At 42.2% G+C, this 17,837-nt stretch overlaps 1 protein-coding gene across 4 annotated transcripts in view; it reads left to right on the plus strand.

The window, feature by feature from the left end:
* The window catches only part of FOXO3 (forkhead box O3), a 123,192-nt gene that overhangs the window by 90,076 nt on the left and 15,279 nt on the right, over positions 1-17,837 (plus strand). For all 4 annotated transcript variants that reach the window (XM_055330673.1, XM_055330675.1, XM_055330674.1 and 1 more), the window contains one exon: positions 14,293-15,728. In XM_055330673.1, the coding sequence (XP_055186648.1) occupies positions 14,293-15,693 (1,401 nt within the window). In that variant the 3' untranslated portion in view covers positions 15,694-15,728. The remainder of the gene's footprint in view (positions 1-14,292; positions 15,729-17,837) is intronic.

Below are 17,837 nucleotides of genomic sequence, written 5' to 3' on the forward strand. Positions count from 1 at the left end.
AGCCTTATGGGTCCTCAGCAGAGCTGGATTAGAATATTCAAAATGCTGAAGCTACGCATGTCTGCCTCCCCTTCCTGTGACTTCATTTTCCTTCTTCATCCCCTTGTCTTGTGTTCCTTCTCATTTACGTAGGGGTAGAGAAGAAGGTTAGCTAGAGATGAATTGCCAAGTTGCATCTTTTGCATTTGACCCCACTAGCTGTGAGACTCTTAGGTCCAAGGCAAAGGAATCAATTACAGACGGCACAGCAAACAGCACAAGCAGCAGCAGATTTTGCATCAGTTTCCTCTTTGTCCCCAAGTCCCATAGGAGTGACACAGATGGGCCCACATTTATGCCTCTGCAGTGTGGTGCGTTTCTGTTAACAGGAGGAGAACCCTGAGTTTAGGATCCTTTATCTTTTATAATGGGCAGTAAGTGTATCTGTACATTACTCTGGAGGGAGATGCTATCCTAGAAATATAATCCAGAAGAGAGGACCATTAGTACTTCACTTGCAAGACATGCAGAAACACCAGAGACCTTTTGGAGAATTGTCTCTCAACTTGGATTTATTAACCCTATAAGAGGCTTGAGTGACTTCTCTTTCTGTCCACAAATTAACATCAGGACTCGGCTCTCTTTCTTACTTGGAAAGGCTACTGAGATCATGGCTGTTTGAAAGAACCTGATGAACTTTCTGGAGAAAGCTAATACAGGGTGATATTGCTCCAGATAATGCCTCAGAGAGTTAGAAGTGGACTATTTGAAGGTACCTTTGAACCTGAAAATAGCTCAGCAACACATCTGTCCTTGTGTATTTTTCTTCCTTGGTCTTGATTTGAGGGGATTAATCGCAGAGGCCCCTGTACGTACAATGATTTGTTATGCTTTAGGGGAATATCTAGTATCTGATCATTCTGTGAGCTCATACACACATTTCCTATTAGCAGACGGACAATCTAAGGGGAAAGAGTTGAATACTTCAGGGAGCCCGGTGATGGGTTCCTGGACGTTCAGGAGAAAATCTGTGTACTAAACTTACCAAGTCAGACTCAGCCAAAAAGGCAGGTAAAAGGCCAGGGGTCCTGTGTCCTCAAGAATGGCCTTGGAATCACAGACCGCTGGTATGCAGGGACCAGTGAACCCTGGAGCCCTGTGGCACCTGCTGGGTGAGGAGTGGGCTCACCCCCTAACTCTCCACCATACTGAGATAGACATATTTTACGTGTTTATCCTAGCCAGTAAATATTATCCCTGCTGCCCTTTGGGTGATAGATACTATACTACTGATGCTCCTGTTGCCAGTTTCTAAAGTGCTTTTGAGCTCACCTGCACACACAAAGTAGATTAGAGCTGAGTACATATTAATACAAAAGGACTGCGTTCCTATCGTGGCCTTTAGAAAAACTGTGACTTATCCCATGTACATTCAGCCTTTTTAATTCATTATGGTTAGGAGAGTGGTGCTATTACTCACTTGTACATTTAGGAAGAACATCCTAGATTTTAAGTTAAAAATGCATGGGTATCTAAATGTTTTTTCCTCCAGAACAGTGGCATGAGTGCCTGATTCCTTAGTTGAGGAAAGTGTTCTCTCTGTATCTGATCATTTTATGTGGACTTTTGGGCTGTGTGGTGCTCATCTATATGTGTAATTGGCACCCAGAAGTGCCCTGGAATGAATAGTTGATTCACTTGGCATTTAGCAATATCATTACATTGGTCATCAGCCACTTTTGCACCCTGTGGTTTTAAACAAGGAGAAATCTTGCAAAACCAGTACAGCGAAATGCTGCAAATGCAGGTGAGGTTACAGGGTAGAGAAAGCAGTTCCTCAGGAGGCTTCGTTTTTAGCTGAATTACATTAGGGTGTAGAAGGCAAAAAGAAGGGTACTGTAGGCCTAAGTCATTTTTCAGAATTGACTGCTCTGCTTTTTATTCCTATAAAGAGAAAGTCCATCAGTTGTTTTCTTTGCGGTAGCCAACAGAGATATTCTGTTATGTGCCATTTATGTTTTTGTCTTCTGCTTTTAACCAGTATCATCTTGAGTTTTGATGACTGTTAGAATAATTAACACTGACATCTGGAATAGAGCCTGCTTCCAAATGGATACACGCTTGTCTGTTTTGTAAATCCTAGGCCAAACTTTTCCCTTCCCTAGCTGAAAAATGTGCCTCTATCCCTCCCAGTCTTTCCAGGGTGTGGGCTCTGCTTAGCTGTGTGACTGTGCCCACACGCTGGCATATATTTCAGAGCCACCCAGAAGAAATCAGTTGCCCTCGAAATAATGAGACAAAAAAGAATGGCTTTTCTGAGCCATAACATCTGAAGAGCTGGAAACAGTTGTGTTTGTATGCGTGATGCTAAAGCCAGTGAATTTCATGTGAAGAAGGAAGGAGGGATTGTAAACTAAGAACAGAAAAGCCGTTTTCCTGGATTTCAGATGACAAACTCTCAAGCTGTTTAACTCACCCACTTAGCACCTCCACAGCCATCCCTTTAATGTGCTTGCATGCATTGTCAGTGATTTCTGTTTCTGCAGGTTTTGTTGCCAGAAGACAAATAATAAAATAGTGTGCATATACAACCTGAAAGCAATGTTCTACTAGTTTTTGATTGAGGTTAAACAGAAGCATTCTGATCATGCTGTCCGTTGGCAGGCAAAAAGCATTTTTTAAAATTCACATAGATTTAAAGAAAGCTAATCTTTTCTGGCTCTGTAATAAACTAATTATATGTTTAAAATAGTACAGAGCTGAGTCCCTGTTTCAGATTAAGCCTCCTAATAGCAAGGTCAGGACAAAGCAGACGTTTGCCTGGCTTTTGCCCGATGTCTCTGGCTTGAGGACCCATAGTATAGTGCCAGCTGTTTGAAGGCTGGGGTACATCTGCCAAGGATAGCCAGGTAGTACTGACCTGACTCACCGGTTAATATTTTCTGAGCACAGAAGCCACCAGACACGTCACTGAGGAAGGCCTGGGTATTTAATAGCATATTAAAACGTGGCAGTAATCACGTTTGGTTGTTCTCTAAGAGTGGTGATCCCAGGTCAGGTTAGGACATGCCAGTAGTGTCTCTTTTGGGGTGTATCTGAGAAAAAAGGTGTCACTTCTAAAGATGATCTGATTTCAACAAGGCTCGCTTCATGGCTAGTCATTTTTCCACTCTTTCTTTTGCTTTTGTAATCCTAGGGATCATGTGCAGAGGCTTAGACATGGGTACAGGTAATTCAATAACATAGATTTTTTTTTTCTTGTTCTCACATGTTCCTTGGTCACTAGTTAGTGATGCCTCTCTCCATAGGCACTTCAGTGACATCAGAGGGAAACACATAGAACAGTGGCGAGAGCTTCACTTTGGAGTTAGCCTCGGGCTTGATTACCAGCACCACCACCTACCAGACAAGTTACTTAACTTTTCTGTACCTCAGTTTCCACCTGACAGGCTTGTCGTGAAAATAAAATGAGATTAGATTTGTCAAGCACAGAGCATTGGTCCTGGTACATATCAAGTACATTAAATTCTTTCAGATTGCGGGTGAAATAGACTCTTATTTTGGATTTTTCTTGTTCTTGTTTTTCTTTGAATGTGCCTTGGAGGAGATTTAGTACCAGAGTGTGTTATCTGTGATTTTGAGTGTACCTCTGAGGGCTCTGGGCCAACTTCATTACCAAGTAATGAGGCTCCAAAGCTTCCCAAGACAGGTAAGGAGTCAGCTCTTCTCCCTAGATGGACATGGGACTTTTGTGCCAAGCTCTTGCTCTACCAGGTAGCTCACGTACTGTCATTTTGTCTTAGCATCTCTTATTAAAGAAAACCTTAAGTCTACTAATTAGACTATCGTCTTGTTTTTGGAAATTGGATTGTATAATTGAAGTTAATACTCAAGGGAGAGACTTGCTACTTCACATTTCACAATGGATGCTTACTTCCATCTTCACTCATTTGAGGATTGTTCATGGAGCTTATTATGTTTTATAACATTTCAAAGTATAATTCACATTTATTTTGTGACTGCTGCTCCCTTCCCACCAATTCATTAATTAAACAAACATTTTTTTCAGCACCTACTATGTACCAGGCCCCGTGCTAGATGCTAAAGCTATAATATGGTGACAGATTGTACAGAGTTTGATACGTGTTTGGGGAGACAGACCTCTATTCCTCAGATTGTAAAATAAGGCAGATTGAGGTTGGATTGGTAAATGTGTAGATGGGATGGGTGGGTGGGTGGGTGGGTGGGTGGGTGGGTGGATGGATGGATGGGTTGGTGGGAGATACTCCCCAGGTTTGTGCTCCCTGCACTTCATCCCTTCAGTTGATGTGGTAAGGTATTATACCTTAAGGCTGGGGGATTGGAGTTTATCTCAGCTTGGAGTCCACTTGGTAGCTGAGTTCAGGTACTCCCCTGCATCTTTGGTCCTTTGTTTCTTTCACTATGAAGTTAAGGCTGCTTGTTACTAGATGGGTTTCACAGTCCTCTCCATTTTCCCTAGTTTACTTTTTACTGAACTTTCTGCTCTGATCACTTATGTGATGCCATGAAAGTGATTAAACTCTCTAATGTATTCCTGAATTATGGTCATGTATTTCCATTGCCCTTTTATTTTATTTACAGCCACAATAAATTTTCAAACTGGAAAAATTTACAACCTTATTTTTTTTAAATCTAAATGAAAATTATGTTAATAGTAAAACTATTTCTGTTCTACTTTGTTCTACTTGGCAGTCTGTTCTGCAGCTTCATGGCCTTTAACCCTCTGAAGCATCCAGTCCATGTAGCTATCATGCATGGTCTTACCAGGGAATTTACTTAGCATGTGCTTACTGAGCCCCTCATAGGAAAGGGAAATGGATCCAGTAACATCGGGGAAGAAGTTTGGAGGAAGAGAGCAGGGGCTGCCAAATGCTGTAACTTTAACCTGCTTTCTGGGGACTATCATTCTCTTGACTGCATGCCTTGTCCTTCTCCCTCAGTCTGAGGATAGGCAGGGGGTTGGAAGTAGGAGGGTTTGTGGGGAGGGGTAGGGTGCTGCAGGGAGTGGGTGTGGGCAGAGGTTGCAAGGCTGCCAGGGTTCTTTGTGCCGGAAGTGCAGGTTTGGCTGTAAGGAATGGAATGTTCCCTCTTGCCCTCCAAGAACAGAAACAGCTGTGGAAGAGCTTGAGAAGAAGATTACTAAGTGAAAAAAAAAATTAATATGAAAATAAAACCCACATAGAAAACCCAGCAAAACTGCAGTGGAGTGGTAGCCATCTTTTTCATGCTCTTCAAGAGAAATTTCTTCTTATCACTGGGGGCAGGACAGATAGTCTGCCCAGCCCTTCCTCTTCTAAGAGAGCCTCATGTATCTCACTTACTTTGCTTAGAGAATGGGTTCATTATGCTATTTATTAGATGAGTGTTATAATTTTATTCTTTTTTTTTTTTAAGATTTATTTGCAAGAGCGAGCATGAGCACACAGGGAGAAGGAGAAGCAGACTCCCTGCTAAGCAGGGAGCCCGATGCGGGGCTTGATGTGCGGGGCTGTATGTGGGGCTCCGTCCCAGGACCCTGAGATCATGACCTGAGCCGAAGGCAGATGCTTAAGGGACTCAGCCACCCAGGCGCCCCTATTTTATTTCTTCTAAAGAGATACCAGAACCTGTCACTTACTGCATGAAAACTTGAAACAAATGTTAGTTTTCAAAGAGATCTCTGTGGGTAGAGGATTATTGTTAGCAAATTTAACGGAAATCTTGTTTCTAGCTGGAAATTTAATCCTTCAGCCAAGTTCCTGACAATATTTATTTTAGAACATCATCTTTTTAAAATAAGTCCCTTAATGGTTTAAACTTAGTGTTTTAGACAAGTGAAAGAGTAGAGCTAGCCTGGAACTTGTCTTACACATCAGGGTTGATTGTGCAATCCTTTATGTGAATGTTTATTTAAGTTTTCTTCTCAGTCTGAAAGGCTTGCTTGGCTATTACAGCTGGTATTCCATATTGTCAGAAATAATAATTGTTTCTGATTTCAAGTCTGTTTTGTGCTATCATACTTTCTGTACTTGCTTTTGAGCAAGTTAGCCCCAAAGAAGATAAAATCTAGTGGAAGAAGATAAGCCAGCTAAAACCTAGACTCTACTGGTATCTAACAGGAAGGACCAGCTTCACATTTCTCCCTCAAATGGTGGCACTGCTTGGCTTTTTGCACCCAGGGATCTTTGCACCGAATGTAATGCTGTAGTGTTTTTGCACAGTTGAGGAATGAGAAGGAATGAGAAACAGGAGTATGTGGTTGTTATTTTTGAGGCTGAATATGTCCTCAGGGAAGTTCATTAAGTAATACTTTGCTGTATTCTTAACAGTGGGAGCTAATAAGTACCTCAGGATTAGGGTATGGCAAAAAAAAAAAAAAAAAAAAAAGGATTAGGGTATGGCTTTTTCAGTAGTAATTTTTACCCAATCTATCTTTTTGGCATTTTGCTTGAAGGATAGTCTGTGAAAGAGATTGTATGGGATTGTGATTGCATGCTAATTCAGGGAGGCTCCTGAAAATTATAGGGGTCAGTTACTGTCCCAGGTCATCCTTTCTTCAGCCTATGTCAATCCTTAGTTTTGTGAATGTCCACATAACCCTCTTTTCTGTTCCATACCTGTTGGTGCTGGGTGGACAAGTGACACAGGACAGAATGAGATGACTGCCCACAAGACAGTGCAAGGTCCAGGACCCTTCATCCTTTCCCTTGCCCTTTTTTTTTTTTTTTTTTTTTTTTTTTTTTAAGATATCTGGATCCCAGTGGCCTGAGTACTTGCTCTGTTTTACTCTGCACATATAATCCTGGCCTGAATCTGTAGCCCCGGCTCCTGCCCTTATTTTCTAAATAGGAGGAACTTGGACTTAGACAACATCAACTGTGCTGTACTACTAGATCCAGGAAGACTAGGGACCATTAGATTGGACTTAGAGTCTCAGTCAGTGGAAGGGTAAGGGGGAAATTCCAGTGATTCTCAGCTCTAATTGCACATTAGAATAATCTGGCCTCTACCCAGGCCTTACCCACACCAATTGAATCAAGATCTCTAGGAGTGAGGCAGGAGTATGTAAAGCCTCCCCAGGTGATTCTAATGGGCAGTCTGGGGGAGGAATTAATACTTAAGAGAAGTCAGGGCCTTGTCCAGAGAACTGCCTTTAAAAGAGCCTGTCATTATAAATCAAAGACAGCTTCCCAGGCCCTCTCCTGAAGCTATATCTTCGCATTACACTGCAGTGGCACACAGCCCCCTGGGTCTCCTCGTGATTTGTGGTTTGCATTGGGCTTTTCACGTGACCTCTATCATCGACTGCTCAGGAGATGCATATATTAGAATTCCGGCATTTGGCAGCCTCATCCTGAAGTGTCATTTGCCCACAAGTCAAAGCAGTGAGACCTACTTGAAATGCTGGTCCCGTGTACAAGGTAGATGAGTACTGTGTCTAAAGGCAATCCTTTGCAGATTGTCCCCATTGAAATCCCTTGGAAGGACCAGGTGGATGCCTGCAATCTGCCTGGTGGGAAGCAGTGGGTCTGGCTTAGGAGCTGACAGCCATGACCCTCATTTTTCTGCTTTGACATAGCACAAAAAAAAGAGGGAGAGGGAGGGGTTGTCTTCAAAAAAAAAAAAAAGGAGAGTGGGCAGGGGCCTTTAAGAGTTAAATTACACAACTCCCTTTTTATTTTTAAAGTCAGTGGATTCCTTGTTGCCGTTGCTGAGAAAGATAAATTGATACCACATGTTGCTTCCAGACAAAACCCTCTCTGTGTTCCAGGGGAAGCACATGCAGCTGGTGTCTGGGTTAGTGGACAGTCTCCACAAGGTAAACACGGGTTGGAAAGGGGCTGGAGTGGACACAGGGCAGCAACAGTTAGGAAATTACCAGTCACTCCTGACTGACATGGCACCTTTGAAATACTTTTAAGAGTTTGAGATCTTTTCCTGGAAGGAGCCAACCTCTCACCTTTTGGCTTAAATTATACGATGCTCGGAAAACAGTAAGTGAACGTTTGTGATGTCACTGCTTCCGTATGTGGGATCTGACAGTTGAGAGCCTCTTTGTGCTTGGCACTCCAACAGGTACTTTGCATGCGTAATTTCATTTAACCTTCCCGAAGATCCTAGAGTTAGGCAGAGAGGGTAATTTTATCCTCATTTCATGAAAGAGGCATGCGAGGTTAACTCAATTGCCCAAGGTCACTGGACAAATGTCAGAGCCAGGTTTCCAGCCTGAACCCGACTGATACCAAAGCTTGTAATCTCCCTTCAGCATCCCACTGTCCCCCACCCCTACCCCCCCGGCCCACCTTACATTGTATGTGTGAATTATCCGGGTTGTAAAGTCAGTGGAGAAACCTTGTTCATTTCAGGCAGCTTCTCTCTGACGCCTAATTTGCTCTGCTGCGGGTCTGTCTGTCTTCACAACCCAACCCGCTGGCATATTTGTAGTGACCGTGTGCACTTTAATATTAGCAATAAATGTATCTTACAGTAGAAAATCGTCTTTCAGGATAGCAAGAAAAATAATTAACAGATTCTGATAAGTACAGTCATTTTTATGCTAATTTCTTCGAGGAGGCCCAAGCAAAGAAATCTCTAGGCTGTGGTCCCCCTTCAACAGGACTGTGAAGTGTGAGTTCCCTCATGCTACCTCCTTCATACACCTTCTGTACATACTTCCTTGAAAGATTAGGCCACTAAATGCAGCTATGATCGCACAGAACACAGAGTTGCCGGTTCTGTTACTATTTGACTGTATCTGAAGCATTTCTGCCTGGTACAGGGCTTGCCTCAGTGTAAGTCATTTTGTGAAAAAGCATTGACAGAAAATGGGATGAAGAGTGTTCTTATCTCTGCTCTCTCTTCAGACACGTTGTGTTAGAGATGCTTCAAGGATTTTCTAAATCTTTGGTCCAGGTTGGAGAAAAACTGGGTGTATTTGTCCCTGACACTAAAGTTTCTTCTTAGAAGATGTTTGCTTCTTTATAACTCATCAGTATCTAGATGTTTTAGTAGTGGACTTAAGTAACTGGAACTATTCACATAATTTTGGTTGAGGTTGTAGTAGCTTCTTGGCTCATTTAGTAATAAGTAAATGTGATGACGGGATGGCCTGTCCTCGAGTCTGGTTGTTAATATTTACCTTACCACGTTAGCATTGATGAAAACATATCACTAGTGCTTGAGCCAATTAACAATGGCCTGCCTCACAAGGTATTTAAAAGTGTATATTAGAAAATTCATTGGAATCCTGTCAAACCATTCCTCCTTTACTTCAGCTCTCAATTGCCAAACTAATGTTCAATCTTAGAAATATAGGCAGGTATGATATATGAATTAATGGAAAAACCATAAAACATTTTTAATAGTGGTTTTATAGTTTAAAATATACATAGTACGTTGGAAACTACAGACCCTGATGCAGAGGTCTTTAGAGAACTTAACTTACTGATCATAAGAAAATTTTACAGTTGGCTTGTCTGTTTTTATAAATCCCACTTCTCATTCCTGGGACTGACATGAGGGAGTGGCACTTTGAAACCTTACAGAAATCATATCACTATTAACTTTTGTTATTAGGTAAGGTGTGGGGAAACATTGCAGTTCTGACATATTATTTTGGCATTTATAATTATTTACCTTTTCCTGCTTCACCAAAATTTCGGTAAAGAAACTAGTGATTACAATCATGACCTCTGAGGTCTCCTCTCCTAAACTCACTTTGGGATCCTACTTATCTCTGTGGCCTTGATCATTTACATTAGAATCTAATTTACTGATTTAGCTAATCTACCAAATAATTTTCAACTCTCTCCCAGTGAGGGTTATTATTCCTGGCATCTGACCTTGTTAGGGTGCGGGGCATTTGAACTGGAAGTAGAAGGGCCTTATTAATTGGCCTTCTGTCAATGGCCCAACTTCAGATTATGGATTTTATAAACGGAAAGTCGGCCAGGCTGTGTGGATAGAAGCTGCTGATATCTGGGACTGTCACAATGGTGGTGGCAGTTTTTGTGTTGTCTTAGTAATGTAACTGGAAAAACCTGTCTGAGTGTTATGTAGGTAATATGCTTTAGGGCATGCATTCTACTACTCATAACCTCTAAAATAAGAGTAGAGCAAAGATTGGAAACTGAACCACCGGTTTTAGAAGTCAGGTTTTGTTTCAGAGTCTAAGGGCAAGTTAACATTGGTTTGTATAGTGGCTAATGCCCTCTCCCTAGATTGAATGCTATTATGGCCATCTTAATAAAGAAACTCGAACATGGACTGTGTGGGCCTTCACTTTCAGGTTGGTTCTTCTGAAAGACTTTTCTTTTTTTTAAATATTTTTTCTTTATTTATTTATGATAGTCACACAGAATGAGAGAGAGAGGCAGAGACACAGGCAGAGGGAGAAGCAGGCTCCATGCACCGAAATTTTTTTTTTTTTTTATGATAGTCACAGAGCACAGAGAGAGAGAGAGAGAGAGGCGCAGAGACACAGGCAGAGGGAGAAGCAGGCTCCATGCACCGGGAGCCCGACGTGGGATTCGATCCCGGGTCTCCAGGATAGCGCCCTGGGCCAAAGGCAGGCGCCAAACCACTGCGCCACCCAGGGATCCCCTGAAAGACTTTTCTTAAAAAAAGAATTTTATTTTTACTTTAGGAAAGACCTATCAAGTCATCCCTATTTCATAAAGTCATAGTAAAAGGTTGTGCTTTTTTTTTCCTTTTTTTCTTTAAGAGAGGAAGAAAGTGGGAGCCTGCAGGGGCAGGGGGAGAGTGGGGTAAAGAGAATCCTAAGCAGATTCCATGCCCTGCACAGAGCCCAGAGATGGGGCTCCATCTCATGACACTGAGGTCATGGCCTGAGCTGAAATCAAGAATTGGTCGCTTAACTGATTGGGCCACCTAGGCGCCACAAAAGGAATCTTTTTATCTGAGCAGAATAAGGTTGTGCTTTTATATCTTTCTTTCTTTAATGTTTCTTAAAATGTTGGCACAAATAGCTCAATGACTTCTAAATAAATTGGTGACAAAGCTGTGAAAAGTTACAGTAAAAACATTGGAGTTTGAAAAACAAATTTTACTTCGGGTTATATATATATATTACCTGTGTGGTCTAGTGTAAGTTATTTAATATGTCTCAGCATGAGCCTTTATGAGGGCACTGATACCAATTTTGCAGATTTATTATGAGGATTAGAGACCATGAATCTAAAAGTTATGGCCCAGTAACTGGCACTGCATTAATCAGGCAGGCTCTCATTTTCTTTACCCTTGTGATCAGGGTCCTGGGCCCTGACACCCTGCCGTTCTGTCCTGGATGTGGGTTTTTTAGACCCTTTACCATGTGCCCTTCCAGAAGCTAAATTTCTGTCTCCAAATTTAAACCAATTGCAGCTTGTAATTTTATTAAATTATGCATATACATTGAGGTTTAGTGTTATAGTAATAGATAGATGACCATTAGAAAATCCACATAGGGCATTTTGAAGTTCTGTAAGTATTACTTTTTTTTTTCCAGTTGGTTTGGAATTAGTGAAACTAAAAATACATTTAAAAATATATATTGTTGGGGCACCTGGATGGCTCAGTCAGTTAAGCATCTGACTCTTGATTTCGGCTCAGGTTATGATTTCAGGCTCCAGGCATTCGAGCCCCATGTTGGGCTCAGCACTCCGTGGGGAGTCTGCTTGAGATTCTCTTGCTCCCTCTGCCCCCCCCCCCCGCTCATATTTTCTCTTTCTCTAAAATAAACAGATAATACAGTCTTTAAAAAAGATGTATTATTCCCTAAATGCTTTTAAAAGGGGGATAACCAGATACATAAGATTGGTCATTGTTAATCTTAGATGTTGGTGGTATGAACTCTTTCCAAAATCTAGAGCAAAGAGGACTGCCTAGGGTTGCACATTACTCCCCCATAGCTTCAGAACCTTCCTGATTTTTCACCAAGAAGATTGAGGTTAAGTTTTTTATTTAATAGGTCTAGTCATCTGAGTACTCAGTAGAACCACCTTGCACTTGCCTGCTTTTTGAACCCTGCAGAGTGAATTTTAAGAGCATGCCTCATATCTATTTTATAAAGTATTTTGCTTTTTTAAAGAAACGTGATTTCTGAACCATTAGTAGAGATCCCATTATCCTTTCAAAAAACCATAAGAGTAAAGGGAAATCAGAGTATATAGTCTCCTGGGCAACATTTGTCTCATCAGATACTCACCGTTTTCCCTGCTTTTTTTTTTTTTTCTCTCAGATGTCTCTTTATGGCCATCATAGAAGTGCCAACATATGACCCATGGTTGTTAATGTTCATTGCCCAGCCTGAACTGGAGGCCCTTCTTGCATGGGAACATACACATGGCAAATACTGAGTATTTTGATTTATTACTTCTGGTAAAATTCTGCTCTCTTTCTGTGTTTTAGAAACATTCTGGTAGAACACATGTATTTGCATCTTCTATATAAATACAGTTGGTGATTGCCAATTTTTTGAAAACTATGGTAACTTTTAGGATTGTTTGTATTTAATATATAGCATCAGGCAATACCCTTTTGTCTTTAACCTGCAAATAAAAACTGATCTGGCCTGTGGGTGCTGTTGCAGATGTGGAGAATACCACCAACTCCTCTCTTTTACTGCACCTGAGGCATTTTATAGATTAGAAGAGCCCACATCAGGTGATGAGTTCTTCCCACCATGGACTCTGTTTTATTATAGCAATAAGAACTCCCTGACTTGGTAGCATGACTGGTTCCTGAAGTATATCATCGTATATCATTCTTACATCATACCTGTCAGGGAGGGATGGTTTGGATGTTATTATGGCAATAATGAAGATAGAGAAGTAAAGTTGTTGCAGATGGCTTAAATGATTTGCTCAAGGTCACATGGTTGATCAGTAGCAGAGATAGGACTGGATCTGGGTCATCCTAGCCAACCAAGCTTATCTGCCAAGCCAAGAGGAGGATCTTGCAAGGTGGCTGCAATTTGTTGGGATTTTGATGATATTTTGCCAATTTCTTTTTTTAACCCTTTAATATAGAATAGTTTTAGATTTACAGAAAAGTTACAAGACTCGAACAGAGTTCTCATATACTCAGCATCAAGTTTCCCCTGTGTTAACATCTTATCTTAATCTATGGTTAATTTGGTACATTTGTCGCAATTAATGTTCCCAAATTGATATATTGTTATTAACCAAAACCCATATTCACATTTCCTTCATTTTTACCTAATGTTCTTTTTCTGTTGCAGCATCCCATCCAGGATACACCTTACTTTAGTCATCATTTTTCCTTACATTCCTCATGGGTCTGACAGTTTGGAGGAGTCCTGAATAGGCATTTTTAAAATGTCCCTTAATTGGGATTTGTCTAATGTTTTTTTCTCATAATTAGACTGGGGTGATGGGTTTTGGAACGAAGACTACAAACGAGGGTGCCATTTTTATCATGTCAAGAATGTATGTTATCAACATGACTTAGCCTTAATGATGTTGATCTTGATGACCGGAGATAGTGTGTGTTTCTCTGCTGTAAAGTTACTTTTCCCTCTCCTTTCTATACTACACTCTTTGGAAGGAAGTTACTATGCTCAGACCATTGCCTCGAGGGAGGGTATCTATATAAACAATTCAGAATTGTTCTGAGTGGGAGACTTAACTTATTCTGTCAACTCAGTGAATCCTACTCTACCATTTTTTCTTATGCCTGTTGGACAGGTGTGAAACTATGGCAGGAAGAGATGAAGTCAAAGAAGGGATTGGTAACAATTCACACCAGTTCTGAGTTTATTAGATGTGGTTGAGAAAAGGTGGATGCTGCCTTTATACTAGCAGAGGAGAAAACCATAAGAGAATAAAATGCCCCCCCTACCCCACCCCCACCCCCGCCAAGTGATTAATTACCCTTAGAGAGCCAGGGAGGTTGTTGCAAAGTGCAGGGAGAGAGTGCAGTGGTAATAAATTATAAGTGTGAACTTTAGTATAGGTATAGGAAATGCAATTACAGAAAGGACAACAAAATTTAGGAATTTGGGGAAAACAACATCATTGAACTTAAACATTCCAGCATCTCCTGGATACAAAACCATCTCCCACCTCCTAAACCTCAAACTTGGTGTGTATTTACAGTGTTGTCATTGAATTCCAACCTGGTTGGGGGCATATCATACAAATGTTTATCTTTTTTTTTAATCTCCAAAATTACGGAGGCCCCCCCAAAAATGACTCTGATTGACTACTTCTTCTGGGTGCCTACCTTGGGGCCATTTTATCTCATATTCTGCATTTTCCTTTCTCTCCACAGAACTCTATCCGGCACAACCTGTCACTGCACAGTCGGTTCATGCGAGTCCAGAATGAGGGGACTGGCAAGAGCTCTTGGTGGATCATCAACCCTGATGGGGGAAAGAGCGGGAAGGCACCCCGGCGGCGGGCTGTCTCCATGGACAACAGCAACAAGTATACCAAGAGCCGTGGCCGTGCAGCCAAGAAGAAGGCAGCCCTGCAGACAGCCCCTGAGTCAGCAGATGACAGTCCCTCCCAGCTCTCCAAGTGGCCCGGCAGCCCCACGTCACGCAGCAGCGATGAGCTGGATGCATGGACGGACTTCCGCTCGCGCACCAATTCCAATGCCAGCACCGTCAGTGGCCGCCTGTCACCCATCTTGGCAAGCACGGAGTTGGATGACGTCCAGGATGATGACGCACCACTCTCCCCCATGCTCTACAGCAGCTCAGCTAGCCTCTCACCCTCTGTGAGTAAGCCATGCACTGTGGAGCTACCACGGCTGACCGACATGGCAGGCACCATGAATCTGAATGATGGGCTCTCTGACAACCTCATGGATGACCTGCTGGATAACATCACACTCCCATCGTCCCAGCCATCGCCCACTGGAGGGCTCATGCAGCGGAGCTCTAGCTTCCCATATACCACCAAGGGCTCCGGCCTGGGTTCTCCAACTAGCTCCTTTAACAGCACGGTGTTCGGACCCTCGTCTCTGAATTCCCTGCGCCAGTCTCCCATGCAGACCATCCAAGAGAACAAGCCAGCTACCTTCTCTTCCATGTCACACTATGGCAACCAGACACTCCAGGACCTGCTCACTTCAGACTCACTCAGCCACAGCGATGTCATGATGACCCAGTCGGACCCCTTGATGTCTCAGGCCAGCACCGCTGTGTCCGCCCAGAACTCCCGCCGGAACGTGATGCTTCGAAATGACCCAATGATGTCTTTTGCCGCCCAGCCTAACCAGGGGAGTTTGGTCAATCAGAACTTGCTCCACCACCAGCACCAAACCCAGGGCGCTCTCGGTGGCAGCCGTGCCTTGTCGAATTCTGTCAGCAACATGGGCTTGAGCGACTCCAGCAGCCTTGGGTCGGTTAAACACCAGCAACAGTCTCCTGTCAGCCAGTCTATGCAAACCCTCTCGGACTCTCTCTCAGGCTCCTCCTTGTACTCAACTAGTGCAAACCTTCCCGTCATGGGCCATGAGAAGTTCCCCAGCGACTTGGACCTGGACATGTTCAATGGGAGCTTGGAATGTGACATGGAGTCCATTATCCGTAGCGAACTCATGGATGCTGATGGGTTGGATTTTAATTTTGATTCCCTCATCTCCACACAGAATGTTGTTGGTTTGAACGTGGGGAACTTCACTGGTGCTAAGCAGGCCTCATCTCAGAGCTGGGTGCCAGGCTGAAGGATCACTGAGGAAAGGGGAAGTGGGCAAAGCAGGTCAGTGCCCAGTGCTATGGCATTTAATAACAAAGTGTGGGTGATGGGGGGAGGTTGACTTTTATTTACTTTGAACTTTCCTCCACATTGAGAAATAGAGGACCATGGAGCAGTGGTACACAGAAATGTGGCTCCCAACCATTTCATCTCCAAGTCAAATGGGGCCATCAAGTGCCCTCCCCACAATTTGCTGACAGCTCAGGAATTTTACTGCCAGTAAAAAGAACATACACACATTCAGAGATTTTATTCTTCTTTGTATCCAGTCACCCTTGCTTACCCATGACACAGGTCTCCCTACTGGATGTATGGATGTGGATGGATGGAAGGGGAGGGAGGGGTCCTTAAGTCACACAAACTTCAAGGTTAAGGACCCAGCCAGAGAACATTCTCAGACCCTCAGGTCCAACACTACCATTGTTGATCTTCTATGTTGTGGTTTCTTCATCTTTTTTTCAGTAAAGTAATAATTCATAGGTACTTCTAATTTAACTGTAGAAAATATATTCTGACTCTTTCATACATTGAGTATTTCCACCAAAGGCAAGATTGTTAGATTCTTCACCAAAGTCCTAATCTTTATTGATTTAAGTGTTCAGCATTTAAGCATTTAAAATAGCAAAAGAAAAAAATAAAATAGCAAAAGATTTGAGTTGAAAACAGTTTTTATGTGAGAAGGAGAGCATTTGCTCATGTGCTTCTCGTTCCCTGAAGTACACGTGATAGCAGGTTCCAAACAGTGACATGGATTGGGAGCAGAGATTTTTTTTTTAATTGTGGCATTTTAATAGTGTTGGAACCAGAAAGATCATACAACATGATGTGGTAAGAGAAACATTTTATTGGAATAGGAAATCAGGGGTTCAGTTCCACTGCTACTACTTTCTGTCAAGAAATTATCAGGAGAGAATAATTGCCCCCTTGTTCCTTCACAGGATTATTATAAGAATCAAATGCCCTGAAGTATATGAAAGTACTTTGTAAAACTGCAGTGGGCTGAAATATGTATAGTGTAATTAGGTAAACATACTGACTGACAGATGAGTAAGCAGGGAGCCCAAGAGGGTTAAGTAGTTTGCCAAACGTCACACAGCTGGACCTAGAATCCATATTTCTTGAATGGCTTGAACTGTGGTAGTTTTTCCTAATTTTCTCAGGGTGGAAAAAAATAGGAAGTGCTCTGAACTGGAGCTAGTGTCGCAGAAAATACACCGGCTTGCCCTGAAACTCTCCTTAAGAAGTAAGGTGAGCACTGGGGTATTTTGTGGACAGGTTTGTACCCCTAGACCCTACCCATGTTCAAGGGCTGTGTTCTGTGCCCCAGCTCCTCTTTTAAAAACATCTCAGCAAGCCCTTTACACCCTTCTTTAAATGGTGTAAAAGGGAAATGGGATTCAAAGCCTTTCAGACCTGAGCCTTGTTTAACCCTCTGCCCCAGTGAAGGAATTACAAGGGTCTCCTATGGTGAGCTCAGCACAGCTCACTGGGTAGTTGTCGAAAGGGGAGTGTCAAGAGTGTTGTGATGCTAAAGCTTCTCAGCTTTCTCAGGCATACGCAGGCCCCTAATGGAACTCAGACATCTGTTTTCAGTCATTTAATAGCCCTTGAGATGGTAAAAAGACTGTAATGGAAGCTAAATAGGGTGACACACTTGCATGCCAGCCAGTTCAGTACCATAACAGAACTCAGACTCAGGAAGACTTGCCTTGAGAAATTTAGATATTTGCCTTTTAGAAGAACAAATAGTTTGTCTTCCTTTAAAAAGTGGAATGTGATTGTGTCTTCTAATGGCACAAGTAAGTTTTAATTTTGGTGTAGTTGTAAGGAGGCCACTTTCTGATTCATTGAGAAGAGGTAATTCTGAAGAAAATGTACTACCCATTCTTGTCTGCTTTTTCAAGTGCAGTTGAATAGCATACCTTTCTTGTATATGTATGATTCTAAAAGATTGTGTAAAAATAGTTTAAGGGATATTTAAACACTTACATTTTAAAACCACATTTAATGAATTATTATTTGTATGATAAATAACTACTTTTGGGATAATGTGTTTTATTATTATGCCCTAATGGAACCATAGGGTCGTGTTCTTTTTCTCAGAACATTTGG

This window comes from Nyctereutes procyonoides, unplaced genomic scaffold, assembly GCF_905146905.1.
Source record: "Nyctereutes procyonoides isolate TBG_1078 unplaced genomic scaffold, NYPRO_anot_genome, whole genome shotgun sequence".
NCBI classification, from domain to species: Eukaryota; Metazoa; Chordata; class Mammalia; order Carnivora; family Canidae; genus Nyctereutes; species Nyctereutes procyonoides.